Source organism: Aotus nancymaae, unplaced genomic scaffold (assembly GCF_030222135.1).
Source record: "Aotus nancymaae isolate 86718 unplaced genomic scaffold, 86718_ANA_hifiasm-v0.15.2.pri h1tg000007l, whole genome shotgun sequence".
NCBI lineage: Eukaryota > Metazoa > Chordata > Mammalia > Primates > Aotidae > Aotus > Aotus nancymaae.
In genome coordinates this window covers 30,344,268-30,362,836 of record NW_026988418.1, presented here as the reverse complement: position 1 = coordinate 30,362,836, position 18,569 = coordinate 30,344,268, and the positions used below count along the sequence as shown (strand labels likewise).

General features: G+C 39.4%; 2 protein-coding genes and 1 pseudogene across 8 annotated transcripts in view; 2 read left to right on the top strand and 1 right to left on the bottom strand.

The window, feature by feature from the left end:
- IL23R (interleukin 23 receptor) overlaps positions 1 to 18,569 on the bottom strand; it is a 195,734-nt gene that overhangs the window by 103,058 nt on the left and 74,107 nt on the right. The gene's annotated exons all lie outside the window — the stretch shown is intronic.
- Positions 7,956 to 8,508, top strand: LOC110567673 (Golgi apparatus membrane protein TVP23 homolog B-like; annotated as a pseudogene).
- The window catches only part of CUNH1orf141 (chromosome unknown C1orf141 homolog), a 53,494-nt gene continuing 44,890 nt past the window's right edge, over positions 9,966 to 18,569 (top strand). For all 3 annotated transcript variants that reach the window (XR_010341207.1, XM_012442477.2, XM_064372492.1), the window contains exons 1-3: positions 9,966 to 10,238; positions 15,731 to 15,822; positions 17,475 to 17,632. Coding sequence is in view for 2 of the 3 variants with exons in the window: in XM_012442477.2 (XP_012297900.2) it covers positions 15,748 to 15,822; positions 17,475 to 17,632 (233 nt within the window). In the remaining variant the exon portion in view is untranslated. The remainder of the gene's footprint in view (positions 10,239 to 15,730; positions 15,823 to 17,474; positions 17,633 to 18,569) is intronic.

Sequence of the window (18,569 nt, the reverse complement as noted above, 5' to 3'; positions counted from 1 at the left end):
AAGTCCCTGTGCTGAGGGAACAATATGAAAAGAACAGATAGAAAAAACCCAAAACTTAGTAAAAATTCCCATTAAGTTACAAGGTAGTCACTTTGTGTTCCATGGATTGGCTGAGATAAAGCTGGAAAGACAATTGGAACTCAGTTCAACACAGACTGGGCTCAGGTGGTAGAAGTCCTATATTCTATGCTGCATGGTTTTGACTGAATTCTGAAGGGAATGTCAAGTCTAGGAAGGAAACAAAAAGAGAAAACAAAAAAACAAGAAAGAATCCCAGGTCACAATGATATTTAGAGCAGTCAGAGGAATAGGAATCCATAAAGGAGGGTATTCAGGAAATTATCAGTAAGGCAGGAAGAAAAGTAAGAGAGTTGTGTAATTGAAGCCAAGGGATGGGAATGTTTCAAAGAGCCAGAAGCAAAACGTGTCCAATTCAGAACAGATGTCAAGTAACAAAGGACCTGAAAGATGTCCCTTGGATTCACAAATAAAAGAGACAGAAGGAATTTAAGTGACCAAGGAGCATATTATCTAGAGTAAGAGAGGTAATGGGCAAGCGGGATAACAGGTAGTGATCAGAGAAGACCGGTTAAAGCTTAATATTTCAGAGTTAAGAGGATAACAAAGTAAAGATAGCTTTAATCTGGAAAGATAATGAGGTTTGAGGCAAAACTATTGGCTTAATGGATTTAATATGAAAAGGAGCATTGATTCCCTTCCACTGGGATCAAAAAAGAAAATAAATAAATAAAATAAAAAAAGAAGAAGAAAAGAAAAAAAGAAATTAAAAAAAAAGAAGAAAGAAAAGAAAAGGAACATTGAGAAAGTCCTCAAATCTGTAAAAGTGAGAAGTGCCTGGGAATTTGTTACTAAATATGTATGGGGAGATAGTTCTCATGAACCTCAGAAGAGGCAGCTTTTCCTAAGGAAGAAGGAACATTAGGAACAATGAAGAATACTGACATTTCTCCCAGGCTTCATGGTTTGTGTAGGGCAAGGGGGAAAAAATGCTCTCTTTTCTCCAGAGAGGACAGAAGGCAGGGATGGGGAATCACAAGCTTTTCACCATTTGGGGACCATTAAGTAAAAAATTTGATATTTTCTAAACCTAGTAGGTGTGTAGTAAATAATTTATAGGAAAGAATCTCTTGTCCAAAGAAAGGAAAGTCTGGCCTTTGCCTTTGCTTTCTGAGACATAATCTCTGGGCCCTAGGAATGTTATGCCTGTTAGGAAGATCTTTGTTTGCCTGGAGACCTTGAGTCACATGGGATAGTCTAACAGTGTGATTTAGGATAGGGAGGTGGCCACACCTGCATAGTCTTAGGGTGGGGACTGGCCACTCCAGAAAGATCAACAATGTGACTTAAGGCGAGGGCTTTGGGTCACGTGGTATCAGTCAACTTGGAGGCAGAGATTAATGATGTGGGCAATCCACCAATTATGCCTGTGTGATGAAGCCCTACTACAAATTCTGAACACTCGTGTGAGCTTCCCCGGGTGGCAAATCTTTGTGTGTGCATTGTCATTCAACAATACTGAGGGACTAACCTGTCCTGACTCCACAGGAAGAGGACAATAAAAGCTCCACATTTGGTATTTCCGGACTGATTCTGCCCTATGAACTTTCCTTGGCTAGTTGTAATCTGTATCCTTTCCTTGTAATAAACTATAACCCTAAATACAATAGCTTTCAGTGATGTCTGTGAACCTGAGGGTTCTACTCAAGGTTTTGATGCCCCCTGAACTTGGTGTCAGAAGTAAGGGCAGTTTTAGGGAATGAGCCTTCTAACTTTGTAGTTGGCCTACTTCAAAGGAAGTAGGAAAAAGTCTGTGGATTTTATTTTCTTTGCTTTCTTATAGAATACAGTTTATGTTTTAAGAAATCTGTGTACTTTTAAAATAAGACATTCATTAGGCTCCTTAACCCAGTGTTTATCTATAATAGGTTCATGAACTCATTCAGTAAATACTAAATTTAACTGAGAGCAATGAAAGTAGTTAGGAAAAAATCCACTTGAATTCTTTTTTGTGTACATTTACCAAACATCCGTTATTAAAGGGAAAATACTTTGTTTTATATTAATAATTGTACTTACTAATTATATGATGTTGAGAAAACCACATAATTTCTTTGAGTTTCAGTGAGGTCTTTTCTAAAATTAAAGGTAATACCCTTTCCATAGATACTAATTCTAATTAAGTTTAAGAACAAATACAGCAGAATGTATGTCAGAGTGTACCTCCATTATGACTCATAAAAACGCTACATGGTATGTGTGTGCATCCAAAGTAAAGGATGAAATCAGAAATATTTTAAAATTGTAGCCTAGTACCTGGCATGCAGAACATGTTCCATAAATATTAACTGAAATAATGATAATATTCTAAGAATTTCATAAGATTCATGCTTTATAAATTTTATTGACTGAAGATTTATGAGTAGCTAACATTTCTGAACCCAATTCTTTATTTAAGAAGCTAATTTTCACCTCCGTGCAAATTTATGAACTGAAGGTATTATAACAATCTTAGACAAATCACCACTATCAACTAGATTCTAGTTATCAATTCCATGCAAATCATTGTTCTTGAATGCATATGGCTTTAAAAAATATGATAGAATCAAACTACCTTGGCCAGCCACAGTGGCTACTCACGTCTGTAATCTCAACACTTTGGGAGGACAAGACAGGAGGATCACTTGAGTCCAGGAGTTCAAGACCAGCCTGGGCAACATAGTGAGACCCCTGTCTCCACAAAAGATAAAAATAAGAAAATTAGCTGGGCATACTCGCACACACCTGTAGTCCTAACTACTTGGGAGGCTGAGGTGGGAGGATCACTTGAGCCCAGGAGGTTGAGGCTGCAGTGAGCTATGATCGTGCCACTGTGCTCCAGTCTGGGCAACAAAGTAAGACTTTATCTTAAAAAAAAAAAAAAAGAAAGAAAAGAATTAAACTACCTTATACTTTTAATTATTGTATTTTAATAAATTGATTCCAGTGTTAATATGCATTGACTATGAATATCAATTTCTAGCCAAATTTTGATTGCTACATAAGTATACTTTTTTTGTTTTGTTTTGTTTTTTTGCAGTTTTTCCATTGCCACTAGTATGGACTTGTTTTTGGTTTGTTTGTTTGTTTTTGAGACAGTCTCGCTCTGTCACCCAGGCTGCAGTGCAGTGGCGTGAACTTGGCTCACAGCAACCTCTGCCTCCCAGGTTCAAGCGATTCTTCTGCCTCAGCCTCCCGGGTAAGCTTGGGATTACAGGTGCATGCCACCACACCTGGCTAATTTTTGTATTTTTAGTAGAGATGGGGTTTCACCATATTGGTCAGGCCGGTCTTGAACTCCTAACCTCAAGTGATCCACCTGCCTCGGCCTCCCAAAGTGCTGGGATTACAAGTGTGAGCCACGGTGCCCAGCCATGGACTTGTGATAGTGCTGTTTTTTTTTTCCTCTTCTTTTCACAGATGTTGAAATGCTGTTTTTTAAAGCTTTTTTTGCCCCTATTTTGATGCATCAGATAAGGTACATTCTTAGAATGATGACCAACTCCTGACTTAAAATTTAACCAATGTTGTGAAATTCCCCACCATTTTTAATTAAATGCAAGTTGTTTTCAAGTTTAGATTATGACTCTAAAAACGAATGACTCCCATAGCCTTAGGGCATTTTCTGTTCACAGAAGTGAGCAACAAGGACAAATGGTTCCTTAGGATACGGTAAATACAGCAGAATGTATGTCAGAGTACACCTCCATTATGACTCATAAAAATGCTCTGCTATACAACTTATGTAATACAGGGGTTATTTTACTAACCACATGGGAGGTTTCTTGGCCTTGGAAATAAGAAATTTTTTAAATATCATAAGCCATGAAAGCAATATTCTATCAAATATTCAAATATAAACTGTTGACTTCCATTCAAATCTGCAAACTGCATGGGGGACTTTGTAAGCTTCTTTTTGAAATTCGATGTTTCCAGGAAAGCACAAAAGAAGAAAGAAAGGAGGTACAAGAAGGGGAAACAAAATCTCCTTCCACTATTTCAGCATAATCTGTTTTAATATCCGTAAGCGTCTGGGGAGTCACCGGGGCTTTCAGTGACAAAAGTCTGTGGGCGAAGCCCCTCTGAGAAGAGAACTCCGCTCTTTAGGCCTTTCAGAGGTGGGCAGAGCTAGGGAACCGGTTTCTACGGACAGGGGACGCGTTGCTAAGGGACGGAAGGGTGGGGGCGGGGCGAGTAACCTGCGGAGCCAGAAGAGGGAGGAACGGAGATGAGGTTTGTTTCTGGGGGCAGGAGCGTTGGAAAAGCTGAAAATCAAAATTTGTAGGATGATGGGAGACGAAATAGAAAAAAATATCGTTTTACATAAACGGCCTTTCTGTTCCTGGAGTCAGTGGGACGTTCTCCAGCGGGGCCTGCACTGGGAGAGTGAAAGTGAGGTCAGGCGAGTGTGGGACCTGGCGGGAGGCGGGTCCTGGGGGCTCTTTCCGATTCGCTGAAGAACCCTTTGCGTCTTCTAAACTAAATATTAATGACCTTCCTCAATGTTGCCCTTAATTTTGCTTTCCCATGAAACGACCAAAGGCATAGAGCGTTAGAGTAGGGCTCCGTGTGTTTCCAGCGGGATGGAGGCTCCTGGGGGAAGGTGACCCGGGGGCGGAGAGAGAGGTGCGAGGGGCGCTGGGGGCTGCTTAACTGATACATTTCCAAATTGGTGACACCTAACCTCCTGGAATGGCTGGTGGGAGCTGATCGCTGCTGCGGTAATTGTGCTGCGATTTCCAGCTGGCTAATCAATTTTTCCAATAATTATCTGATTAGTCGCCCACAGTAGTACTCCGCAATGTACGTACATCATCGTTTTAAAATTCCTTGATAGTTTTTCTTTGAAACTTCCCTTCCAGGCCGGACGCAGTGACTCACGTCTGTAATCCCAGCACTTTGGGAGGCCGATGCGGGCGGATCACTTGAGGTCAGCAGTTTGATACCAGCCTGGCCAACATGGTGAAACCCAGTCTCTACTAAAAATACAAAACTTAGTTGGGTGTGGTGGCGGGCGCCTGCAGACACAACTACTCGGGAGGATGAGGCAAGAGAATCGTTTGAACCAGGGAGGTGGAGGTTGCAGTGAGCTGAGGTCACACCACTGCACTCCAGCTTGGGTGACAGAGTGAGACCCTGTCTCAAAAATAAAAATAAATAAATAACAAGAAAATTCATAATGTGTAGCTAAGCACATGGGTCGGGTTTTTAAATGAGTTCTCTCAGTGCCCGGGCTGTACTAGTTTGCTGGGACTGCCATGACAAAACATCAGAGACTGAGTGGCTAAACAATAGAAATTTATTTTCTCACAGTTCTAGAGACTCAAAGTTAGAAATGAAGGTGTGGGCAGGGTTGTTTTCTTCAGAGGCCTCTCTCCTTGGCCTGGGGTGGTAGCTGCCTTCTCACTGATTCTTCACAAGGTCTTTCCTCGATGTATCCTGGTGTCCCAATCTCCTCTTCTTATATAACACCAGTCATACTGGATGGGGGGGCATACCCTAAGAACCCCATTTTAACTTGACTCTTTAAAGGCCATATATGCAAATATGGTCACATTCTGAGATCCTGGGGCCTAGGACTTCAACATAAATTTGGAGGCAACATAATTGAGCCCATAATATAGGCCATTTATCAACATTTTAGATTTAAAAGAAAAAAAAAGATTCCCCCAAGTCGGTACTTGGAATGTGAGATGGAGCTACTCAGCCAGTTATCTCGTTATTGAATAAACACGAATCATTTAACAGATGAAGTGAGTGCTTACTGTGGTCTCAATAGTGGACTGTGTCATATAAAAATGTAAGATGTGGCCTTGTCCTCAAGGAGTAAGCATTTGAACTAATAAAGCCAAATAATGGAAGTGAATTTTAATTTAGCCTCCATTTTCTAGGTAATTTCTCAGGTCTTTAGTTTGTGACTTTAGAGATTCTTAGTTTTCCAGAGTTGTTTAGAAATTGCTGAAGAAGCCTCAGCTGAGCCTATTATATTGATGACACTGGGTTTTGTTGTTGTTTTTTGTTTTTGTTTTTAATCCCAAAGGTGCTGTTAAAATAAAATTGCTCTCTTAAAATATTTAAGACATTTTTATTTCAGATACAACTTAGTCTCTGATATGCTATTAATATTGACCTTCAATTTTTGTTGTGAATAAGCCTTTGCAGTGAGGCCTGTAGATGATTTACTGTGAGAGTAATTGGGAATTCATTCTGCCCCAATTGGCATGGCCTCTATTTCATTGTGTTCTTTAAAAAAAACAAAAACAACAACGAAAAACATCACTACTGAGCTAGAAATTAAGAACATAAATCCAAGTTTCCTTTCAAAACAATTTTACCAAGTTTAGGTTTGCAAGAGCCCCATTTTATAATAATTCACTCAACTTTTTATTTCATCTTCCAGTAGATCATTATGAAGTGACATCATTTATTACAGATAAACTAGGTTTACTTTTTCTAAAAAGTTATATTCAGAGACATCTCCAAATTAAATTGTAATTTTCAAATCACTATTAGATGTAAAATACTTTGCCTGAGGCTGAGATTCGGAGGTGGGTAAGTCAATTCTTGCTTTAAATGAGCTTTCAACCTAGTGAGGAAGAGTTTTTTGTCAAAAAGTAAACCTCTTTTTTTTTTGAGATGGAGTCTCACTCTGTCACCCAGGCTGGAGTGCAGTGGCACAATCTCGGCTCACTGCAATGTCCGCCACCTGGGTTCAAGTTATTCTCCTGCCTCAGCCTCCAGAGTAGCTGGGATTACAGGTGTGTGCCACCATGCCCAGCTAATTTTGTGTGTGTGTGTGTGTGTGTGTATTTTTAGTAGAGACGGGGTTTCACCATGTTGGCCAGACTGCTCTGAAACTCCTGACCTCAAATGATCTGCCCACCTCAGCCTCCCAAAGTGCTGGGATTACAGGTGTGAGCCACTGCACCCAGCGAGTAAACCTCTTAAAACCTGATATGGTGGTTCTTGCCTGTAATCCCAGCTACTCAGGAGGCTGAGGCTGGAGGGTTGCTTGAGGCCAGGAGACACAAGTAAAAGACTGTCATCAAGACGAGGAATGAGAGGATGCCAAGTAAAGTTTCATAGAAGAGTAGCCTTTATACCATATTTGATAAAGAGTAGGCTTTTGATGTTGCGGAAGGATAGTAATGATGACACTGAAGATGTTTCACTGTTTGATGTGGAAGAGGAGACGACTAATAGACCAAGAAAATAGAAAATCAGACATCCAGTAGTGTTGATATTCACTTAGGATGGCTGGCAAAATGTTAAAGATATATTAGGGAAAGTTACAGATTAGTCTCAAACCTTTTGGAAGGCCAAAAGGTTTTATTGGGACAGGCCGAAGGCAGCAGGTCCATTAAGTTAGGGAGAAAATAGGAAGGAGGCTCTCCCAGTTAAGTCTGTTTACCCCACATCCCTTTGTCTCTACTCTTAATTGTTTACTCATGTAAACTTTGTGTTGGATGGTCCTCTCAGTGGGAGGTCAGAGGGGAGTTACCTGTTAATAGTGTTTACTCTGGGCCAGGAACCTAAAGCTTTTTATTATTCCTATAACCACTCTTTTAACTGTGTCAATTAACCACAAGTGTGTTAACTTAGTACCTCTATTGTAAAATCTTGATGGAATTAATGTGTAGATGGACAGAGGGTCTTGGTCGATTGGTTGCATTTCACCCTCAGAAAGCAGCCAATGGCCATCCCTAGCCCACTTGTTTCACTGTAATGGTGTAAGAGTGCATTCATTCATCCGTCATTGAGTCAGGATCTGCAGGCCAGACATCCACAGGTGGTGGTCGACATCTCACAGTTGCATCGTTTTTCCACTTTTCTTTCGAGTCAGTGCAATCGTTACCTATCTTCTCTGTGAGTTGCTGAGCAGCAGCTTTATTATCTGTATGGTGACAATTATCTTGTTGTCATGTTACCTTTGGGCAGTGAAGAATGTCACAGGTAGACTAATGGTTGGCCTACCTTGCTGGAATCACATTGATGCAGATGGAAAGAGCCATTGGGTGTTTGAATCTAGAAAGGAATCCTTTCAAGAGAATAAAACTGTGTCAGAGGCTGAATCAAGAATCTTTTGGTTGGAACTTATTGCCTGTCCAGTGCTGTGAGTGATATTTGCCTTTAGTGCCCTCTTGTTCAGAGTAAAGTGGTTAATGGTGGTTATCATGGGTGTGGTGCTACAAGGTGCCAACCTGTATGGTTACATCAGATGTAAGGCAGGCAGCAGAAAGAATTTAACCAGCATGGCTACTTCGTATCTTGGAAAGCAGTTTTTAAGACAAAACACTGGAGGTGATCAGACTTCCTGAATAGAGAAAGCTTATGTGCTTTGTTACATTGGGGAACAACTGAAGAGATTCTTGACTCTGAACCTTTTAGAGCTTGGTCCATGTTGCCACAAGGAGTGTTGGCTTTGTTTTTCCACTTAAATACTTTATTTATAGAAAGGGAATGTAGTTTTCATATTAGGTTTTTATTTCCTTTCCAGCACTTGGGGCCAGGAAGTATATGTTGGCACTAGAAACATTGCCAAGATTTGTTCAATGGTGTAGGTATGCACATGTTCCGTAGATATGTACAACACAGCCATGTAATATCAATATATCCCAAGTTAATGAAAGTGTTCATTTACATAGCTAATGGAGACCTTTGCATTTTGATCCAAAGAACATTAGTCTGTCTCAAAGCTCTGTGTGTTTGCATATTATTTCTGTAGATTATTTTTAGAAGTAAGTTTTGCTTCCATGGTAAGAGTGAGCACTTTGGCTTATGTATAAGTTGGAAATAATTGTTAGTTTTTAATATGTACCTCATGGGGAAATTTCTTAGACATATGCAAGCAAATGAAAATAATTAGGGTGAGTGGTATTAACTATTTTCTAAAATTTTATTTTTATTTGTAAGAAATCATTTACTTAAGGCCCAGTTAATATAAATGGAATCATCATAGTTTATTTAAGGAATATGCAGAGATTGCTGCTGTTCTATTAATTTTACAGAAAGAGTGGCTAGATTGAAAGCTCTTCAGTGGAACTTGAGCTAATAAATCTGTCTTTTACCACTAAAAGAGCATTATTTTCATGTCATAATAGGAATAATCATTTACATACTTGGCATAATAAATGTCCCTTTTTTCTTGCTATACTGGGGATATTGTAAATTATATATTTGTATTAATGGTATTTCTTAAAGCAATAGATGTAACTGTAGACTAAACCAATATACAAACTATCGTAGGCATCTGTAAATTCTGTTGTAGGTACTATAAACTTTGTTGAAGTCTTAATCAGCAGATTATGTTGTGAATATATTTATACATTGTTAAAATATTTTTAAAGATTATTTGTTTAATTGAATTAGTGTCTTATTGGAGTGATAGCTTTGAAGGTGTAAAACTTTGTATAAAATTCTACTGTTTACAAGGCAAAAAGAAAAAAAGAGTAGGCTTTTGACTGAAAAACGTGGGAGAACATTCTGAGTAGAAGGAAATGCATGTGTGAGGGACATGCTTGGGAAAAGGGAAGGACATGTCCAGGAAGTAGGAATGGTAGAAAATGGTGGAACAGAAAGGGGCAGGATGGATAAACCAGAAAGGGGAGCTGAGTCAGATCCTGGACTATCTTTTCTTGACGGGTCTTATATGTCTTCTGAAGAGTTTGGGTGTCATTCTTCAGGTTATGAGAGCAAGCCAAGGTTTGTGGGCTGGAACTGATCCTGATCAGTTTCTGGTTTAAGACAGACAGCTCTGATGGCATTTTGTTTGTTCGCTTGTTGTTTTTGAGAAGGAGTCTCGCTCTGTCGCCCAGGCTGGAATGCAGTAGTATGATGTAGCTAGGATTACAGGCATGCATCACCATGACCGGCTATTTGTTTTGTTTTGTTTTGTTTTTAGGTAGAGATGGGGTTTCATCATGTTGGCCAGGCTGGTCTCGAACTTCTGACCTCAAGTGATCTGCCTGCCTTGGCCTCCCAAAGTGCTGGGATTACAGGTGTGAGCCACCATACCCAGCCTGATGGCATTTTGAAGAATCAATATTTGAAGAATGAGGAGGAAGGTTTGGGGCAGGCAAACTAGGGGGCTGTATAGTGCAGTAACCCAAAGGATGGTAAGTGACAACCTGAAGGTCTGAAGAAGGATGATGGCAATGGAAATCAAAGCAAGGATAAGAAAGGTCTGTCTTCTTGATGTTAATGTTGCCCCACTGTTAATAGAATTCTGTGAGAGACCATTGATCCATTCCACCCCGATAGTCTATGAGTTAAGCTATTGTGACCACATCAGAACCCTATATTCTAGATGAGTGCACTTCCCCCAACTCTAAGTAGAATGATTCAGAAGATGAGAGAGATAACTCGTAGGATCAGGAGAAGAACTTTTTTCTCTTTTGCAAATAAATTGAGCATGCTAAGAGGAAGACATTCATGAAGAAAAGAGGTCAAAGGTATAGGAGAAAGGTGATAACTAATAGAGGTAATTCTTTCAGGAGACTGAAGGTAATGGGAGCTTAGAGTACATCAGGAGGGATTAGCTTTGGTCGGGAGAGCCAACACCTCTGTTAAAATTAAAGTGCAGAACGGATGGGAATGACTAACACTTTGGTATGAGAGGTAGGAGCTGAAGAAGCTTTTACTTGATGGTCTATTTTCTTAGTGAAATAGGAGAGGGTATCTCTTTTGCCTAGGAAGATGGGGGTCACAAAGAAAGATGTTTATCAGGTGCCAACTTTCTCAGTAAATTTGATAGAATACCTAGCACAATGTCTTCATGTACTACATTTAGGTAGCCAGTGACCGAATGAACAAATAAATGCTTATTATCAAACAATAATATACGCTCATATATATTATTGAGAATTCAGAAAGAAGTATGAAGTAGGAACACCAAAGTATATATTAAAATTAAAAAGATATAATAAAGAACATAAACATAGATCACACTGAGGAACATTTAATATAGTTGTTTTTTTTTTTAGACAGAGTCTTGCTCTGTCGCCCAGGCTAGAGTGTAGTGGTGTGGTCTCGGCTCACTGCAACCACCACTTCCCAAGTTCAAGCTATTCTCCCATCTCAGCCTCCCGAATAATCAGGACCACAGGGGTGTGCCACATAGACTGGCTAATTTTTTGTATTTTTAGTAGAGACAGGGTTTCACCATGTTGGCCATGCTGGTCCCAAACTCCTGACCTCAGATGATACACCTGCCTCGGCCTCCCAGAATGCTAGGATTACCGGTGTGAGCCACTGCACCCAGCCCATTTAATATCATCTTGATTCATTCTGCATTAAAAGATTAGTAGTTAGTTCATGCAAAGTAGTTGCAGTACACCCTCATATTAGTACTGATGTTTCTTTGCTCTCAGCATTTGTTAGAGGAGGTACAAAATAGGTCCTTGATGAACTCACGAAATATAATGATGAAAGCAAGCAAGTTAATCCATAGTGTTTCCTCACCTCCACTTTTTCCCAGGGCCATTTATCCATTAGGCACCACTGGCACATTGCCAAAGGCCTGTGGGAGAAAAGTATTTGCAAACTGAAAAAAATGTATTGGTTTCAAAATGTGAAATTAAAACTACAAAACTAACATTCAGCCAATTTTATTAACTGTCGAATTTAGTATTCATAAAACTGTTGTTGACCCTTGAAAATAATTGGTTAGATTTTCTCACTCTAAAAATGTTTGTGATCTGCCAATGATTTTCCAGAAATCATTCATAGCCAAATAATTTACTCTTAGCAAAATATTTTTAAAGCAAAAACAAAAAATATTTCATGCTACAGCTAACTATATATAGAAAAATACAGCTGTGTGTGCATGTGCGTGTGTGTATGTGTATGTTTATGTGTGTGTGTGTGTTTATGTGTGTGTGTACAATGGGATGACAGTTTGCCTCATAAAATGTCCTATGTGGTCTTCAAGATGGGGTGACTAAAAGTGAGAGGGGTAGGACACCTTACTCTAAAAAGACCTGCTTTCTCAGCACTTTGGGAGGTTGACGCAGGCGGATCTCCTGAGGTCAGAAGTTCGAGACCAGCCTGACCAACGTGGAGAAACCCCGTCTCTATTAAAAATACAAAATTAGCCAGGCATGGTGGTGCGTGCCTGTAATCCCAGCTACTCAGGAGGCTGAGGCAGGAGAATCACTTGAACCTGGGAGGCAGAGGATGCTGTGAGCCGAGATCGTGCCATTGCACTCCAGTTTGGGCAACAAGAACAAGACTCCATCTCAAAAAATAAAAAAGAATTTAAAAAAAAAGATCTGCTTTCTGTTCTTTCTCACGAGTCAGCAGCATTGTCTCAGCTGGCCGTTTTGTAGTTTATACCTTCCCCAAACTGGGAAACTCATTCACTTTAATACATTAATTCTTTCAGTTATTTACCTGTGTCTTGCTGCAAAATAGAAATCTTTGTCTCCAGTAAAATAAACTTTGGTGAGGAATATGGGAGCCTTCTCCATCCGCTTGAACTCATATTATGTTTAAGAGAAACACAGAAGCTAAAACTCCTCGGAGAGTTTTGGTTTAGTTTAGTTTTACAAGAGGGATGGTTCTTGGGTCTGAAAACAAAATATGCTCACATAATCATAATCTATATTCTTTTTCAAAATCTGTTCCCTGCTGTCCTGTGGGAAACCCAGAGAGTCATAAGTATTCACATTGTGCAAATACCTTTACCCTGTCAAAGTAAAATAAAATATAGACACTAATCTCTAGAATCAAAATATTTATTTGGAATTAGGGCACACACACAGAGCAGTGGTCTTCAGTATCTAAAGAACAAAGAGAAGGTTAGAGGTTTTATAAAACCAGAAATGTTACAAATTGGTGCTAGTGAGGTTTTGAGGCACTGACAAGATTGGTAGGTGAAGGCTGAGGGTAAAATTGGTTTAGAGTTGCCACAGGTCTTTTCAGTAGCTATTAGATACAACTGGTTTAGGTTATAGCAGTCAACTTCAGCTGCCAGAGGAACTGCATTTTTGGAGCAATGTTTTGTGCCCTGAGTGCTTTCCCTTACCCTGGCTTCTCACTGTGTTTTAGTTAGGTACCACAAGAGTGACCCATTTCATATAATCAGCTTTCACAATCCTGGATCTCGCCTTCCCAGCATGCAACCTGATGTTGTATGGTTTGTCACAAGGCATTCTATCTGCCGGCACCCCCCTGAATTTCTTCTGTGTAATTTTCTTTTAAAGAAATGGGGTCTTGCTCTGTCACCCAGGCTGGGGTGTAGTAGCATGATCATAGCTCACTGCAGCCTCAAACTCCTGGGCTTAAATGAACCTTTTGATCCTTCCACCTCAGCCTCCCCAGCAGCTGAGACTGTAGATGCATGCTACCATGCCCGGCTACTTTTTTTTTCTTTCTTTTTAAGATGGGGTCTTGCTATGTTGCCCAGAGTGGTCTCAAACGCCTAGGGTCAAGCAATCCTCCTGCATCAGCCTCCCAAGTAGCTGGGATTATAGGCATGCAGCACCACACTCAGCATCTCTGTGGAATTTCTTTATCACACCGGACTACATCATGTGATGGAGGGAGAATCTGGCTGGATGTGGTGATGTGATAGAAGGCATGCTGGGATGGGATGTCACTATCAAGGCATGAAGAATTCATACTCAGGGCAATATATGGTGAAGGAAAAAGAGTAACAAAAAAAAGCTAAAAAAAAAAAAAACAAGTACAAAATAATGTAAACTTTTGGCATAGGATCTTTAATCTTTCTCTTTTCATGAACTGTCGTCTCCATGTGGTGTTGGTGGAATAATGTACAATATAGGAGAAACATAGATTTTTTTGAGCCGGAAAGACCTTAGTATTAACATTAATGTTCATTAAAAACATTGATGATTCAGTACTTTCTGTTAACCATATAACTTTTACACTTAAATGCCACTGAAGCCCATTTAATTCACTGAACAAAAATATACTGACTGCATGGTCACCTACACTTTTTTTTTTTAAGATTGAATCTTACTCTGTCACTCAGCCTGGAGTACAGTGGTGCACCATCTCAGCTCACTGCAAGCTCTGCCTCCTAGGTTCAAGTGATCCTCCTACCTCAGCCTCCCAAGTAGCTGGGATTAAAAGCATGTGCCACCACGCCCAGCTAATTTTTGTATTTTCAGTACAGACGGGGTTTCACCATGTTGGCCAGGCTGGCCTTGAGCTCCTGACGTCCAGTGACATGCCCGCCCAGACCTCTCAGCGCTGGGATTATAGGCATGAACCACTGTGCCTGGCCCGTCTACAAAAATTTTTTAAATAAATAAAAAAATAAAGGGAGTTTTGGGTTGATATTTCTGGATTCTTGCCTCCACCCCGTCCTAGCTATTTGTATTTTACTGATAGGGTACTTTGTGGCCTTCAGTTTTTCTCATTTGAAGATGTAAATTAGACCAGGTTCTGATGTCTCATGCAGCTCCCTAAGCTTAATATGAACTGCTTGACCTCAGATGAGACTTTTAGCAATATTAATTAATGAGGAAATACGAACTATTATGGAAATGGGACCTAACCAGCTTAGCTGCTGCTACTTATGTGTGACTAATTGCCTACTACATGCTGTTAACAGCCTTTGATCATTGACCAATTTAATTTGAAGCAATTAATTATATAAATATGAGTTTCTTGCTTTTACTTTCATTAAAATTATATCTTGACAAAAAGAAAATAGATACGTCTAAAGTCCTACTCCTGGCTGGGCGCCATGGCTCATGCCTGTAATCCCAGCACTTTGGGAGGCTGAGAAGGGCAGATCACTTGAGGTCAGGAGTTTGAGACCACCGTGGCCAACATGGTGAAACCCCATCTCTACTAAAAATACAAAAATTAGCTGGCCATGGTGTGCAAGCCTGTAATCCCAGCTACTTGGGAGGCTTAGGCAGGAAAATCGCTTGAACTCAGGAGGCAGAGGTTGCAGTGAGACAAGATCACACCATTGCATTCTAGCCTGGGCAACAGAGCAAGACTCTGTCTCAAAAAAAAAAAAAAAAAAAAAATTAAGTCATATGCCTAGCTTGATAGATTTTTAATTTAAAAAATTAAAAAAGAAAATAGACATAAGTCAAGCCACTTGGTCTTGCTTTAAGTATAAGTCACATGTGGTTCTCATATGGTAATTGTGAACTTTCTCCCCCTCACCTTTATCATAAATTTAAAAATTCATGGGGCCTATACACATCTGGGAGTTCTGATCATATGGATTTCAATTGAAAAAACTTAGGCACATTTACAATTCTATGATTTACTGTATGATTTAAACAATTTTTTTTTTTTTTTGATATTGAGTCTTGCACAGGCTGGAGTACAATGACTCGATTTCAGCTCACTGCAACCTCTGCCTCCCAGTCCATGTGATTCTCCTGCCTTAGCCTCCCAAGTATCTGAGATTACAGACACACACTCGGCTAATTTCTTGTATTTTTAGTAGAGACAGGGTTTCACTATGTTAGCCAGCATGGTCTTGAACTCCTGACCTCATGATCTGCCTGCCTTGGCCTCCCAAAGTGCTGGGATTACAGGGTGTGAGCCACTGAGCCCAGCCAAACAATTCTGTTATTTACCTAAAACAGTAATGTAAAAGTGGGTCTTTTGAAAACTTATGCCCAAATTGTTATATGTTTAAATTTGAATTGATTTGTTCTTCTTCTTCCTTATTTTAAAATAGGGATTTACTGACTGACAATGGCAGAAAAAATCTTAAAGAAGTTAGATGTCCTTGATAAGCAAGCAGAGATAATCTTGGCCAGAAGAGCAAAGGTTTGTGAAGTATAAACTACAATTCAATTTAATCATTAACAGGTTAACATTTCAAATGTGAATAATTTTACTTTTTAGCTAATGATGCATTAATATTATATAAACTAATTTGTAAAAAGCAAATAATTATACTGGTTGAAAAGGTAATGTGTAAAAATATAAAAACGTTATTACTGAGTAGTATTCCATTATGTAGATGTACCAATCATTGGTACATGTAACCAATCATGTACCAAGAAAGTTTCAACCGACCATCCAATGCAGGGCTTTTGGATTGTTTTCACGATCTTACTAGTAAAAATGAAGCTGCTTAAAAAATAAAATAAAGCTCCTATGGACATTTGCATCCAGGTTTTCGTATGAACATGAGTTTCCATTTCTCTGAGGTGAATGCCCAAGACTATGATTGCTGGTGCAATCTTTCTCTGAACTGTAGCAAGATCAAGGCCACAGGATTTGGTTTGAGTTCCCACAATCCAATGGGTTTCTCCTCCCTGAACCTCAGCCCCGAAACCGCCTCCAGGAAGTAAGCTGGGCTATTGGAGGGTCGACCTCATTTTTCCCCTTCTTTCAGTGATCTGTCCTACTCTGTTTTCTAATAGCTGAAGGCAGTTGTTTTCATATATTTTGTCTGAGTTTCTAGTTGTTGAGAGCAGGAGATTAATTCCCATAGTGCTTAATCTACTGGCAGAAGCAGAAGTTCCCCGTATCCTTTGACTTTGCTTTCAGGGTTTTCATCTCTTTATTCCTTTGTGCTATGCTCTGAGACCTTTCGGCTTCTTTACTCACCTTTTAGCAAGATCCTTTTTCTTCTTCAATCCATTTGTATAAAGATTTTAACAAAGTCCTCTTTTGATTGCTTTCTTCATTCTATTTCTGGCTCATGCGACTAGAGGAAGATTGGTGTGATTCACCATGTGTGTGGCTACAGGAAGAGGAGCAGGCTGAAGAGACATGCCTGCTATGGTTCTAAGAACTCTATGTATCATATCTATATTTGCTAAATATGTAGGTCTTTCCTTAAATTCTCTGTTTTAGAGTTAGGAGGGAGCCTTCATAATCCTCTAGTCCTACCCTCACATTTTATAGATGGGAAAAGAATGGCTCAAGTCACAAAGCAAAGGCATAAAAACAGTTGGTGCACAAGACGCCAATTCTTAATCTGTTTTTAAGAATTGCCTACCACCTAAATTCTGTGTGTGTGTGTGTGTATGTGTATGTATGTGTGTGTGTATGTATGTATGTGTGTGTGTGTAAAGTGAGATTATTTTTCTTTCCACCTAAGATTTTCCTCATATGAAAAGTACTCAATTTTTTGCCTACCACCTAAATTCTCTGTGTGTGTATGTATGTGTGTGTGTATGTATGTGTGTGTGTATGTATGTGTGTGTGTGTGTATGTGTGTGTGTATGTATGTGTGTGTGTATGTGTGTGTGTAAAGTGAGATTAATTTATTTTTCTTTCCACCTAAGATTTTCCTCATATGAAAAGTACTCAATTTTTTGCCTACCACCTAAATTCTCTGTGTGTGTGTATGTATGTATGTGTGTGTGTGTGTATGTAAAGTGAGATTAATTTATTTTTCTTTCCACCTAAGATTTTCCTCATATGAAAAGTACTCATTTTCTTTTTCCACTTTGGCTTTGCTGCAGATAAACAGGCTTCAGAATGAAGGAAGAAAAACAACTATGGCTATACCCCTGACATTTGATTTTCAGTTGGAATTTGAAAAGGATAGTGCTACCTCCACATCTAAGGCAATATCAAAGATCAGAGAAGACAAGTCATGTGGCATTACAAAATCAAAAATGTAACTATCATAATTACCTTAAATTTTCAGTTCAGAGTTTGTTTGTTTGTTTTTGAGACAGGGTGTCATTCTTATGGCTTAGGCTAGACTGTCGTGGTACAAACATAGCTCACTGCAGCCTCAACTTCCCAGGTTTAGGTGATTCTCCCACCTCAGCCTCCCAGGTAGCTGAGACTATAGGCACGCACCACCATGCCCAGCTAATTTTTTGTATTTTTAATAGACATGGGTTTTGCCATGTTGCCCAGGTCGGTCTTGAACTTCTGGCCTCAAGAGATACACCGTCCTTGGTTTCCCAAAGTACTAGGATTACAGGCATGAGCCACCACACCTGGCCCAGTTCAGAGTTTTAAAACATTACTTTACTTATATTTATCTTAGATTATGCAATATATATTAAATGAAAGTTGTATGGCATATTTTATAAGGGCTATGAGTTAAAATATACTAGATTAGCTTTCTGAATATTCCTAGTTTATAAGATATTTATTATGTATAATATTTCACTAATGTAGATGGTAATTACAATTCTGAATTTTTAAAGAAAGGCTTTTCTTGAGCTCAATTATATTGCCCCAAATTAATGTCAGGATTTATTTCAAACTCCACCTGATACACTTTAAAAAAAGCCTGCCTAGAAAACTAAGTAAGGCAATTTCTCTGTTTACTTAAAAGGGGTAGCCTAAATATGTCATACTTGGTCTTTCACTGGCATTTAGCACATGCATAATGCTATGACATTTTTCCAAGCACATCAGAATTGTAGAGGAGAGTTCAGAAAAAAGAAGTACTAAGATGTGGAATCAATAGAACTTCAAATTAATTGGACATTGGTGGTAGTGTGGATACTGTCCTCATCTCATTTACTCTGGGTAACAAGTTTTCCTCACTTCTTCTCTGCCCAAGTGCAAAGCACTACAATGCACCCAGTTACCAA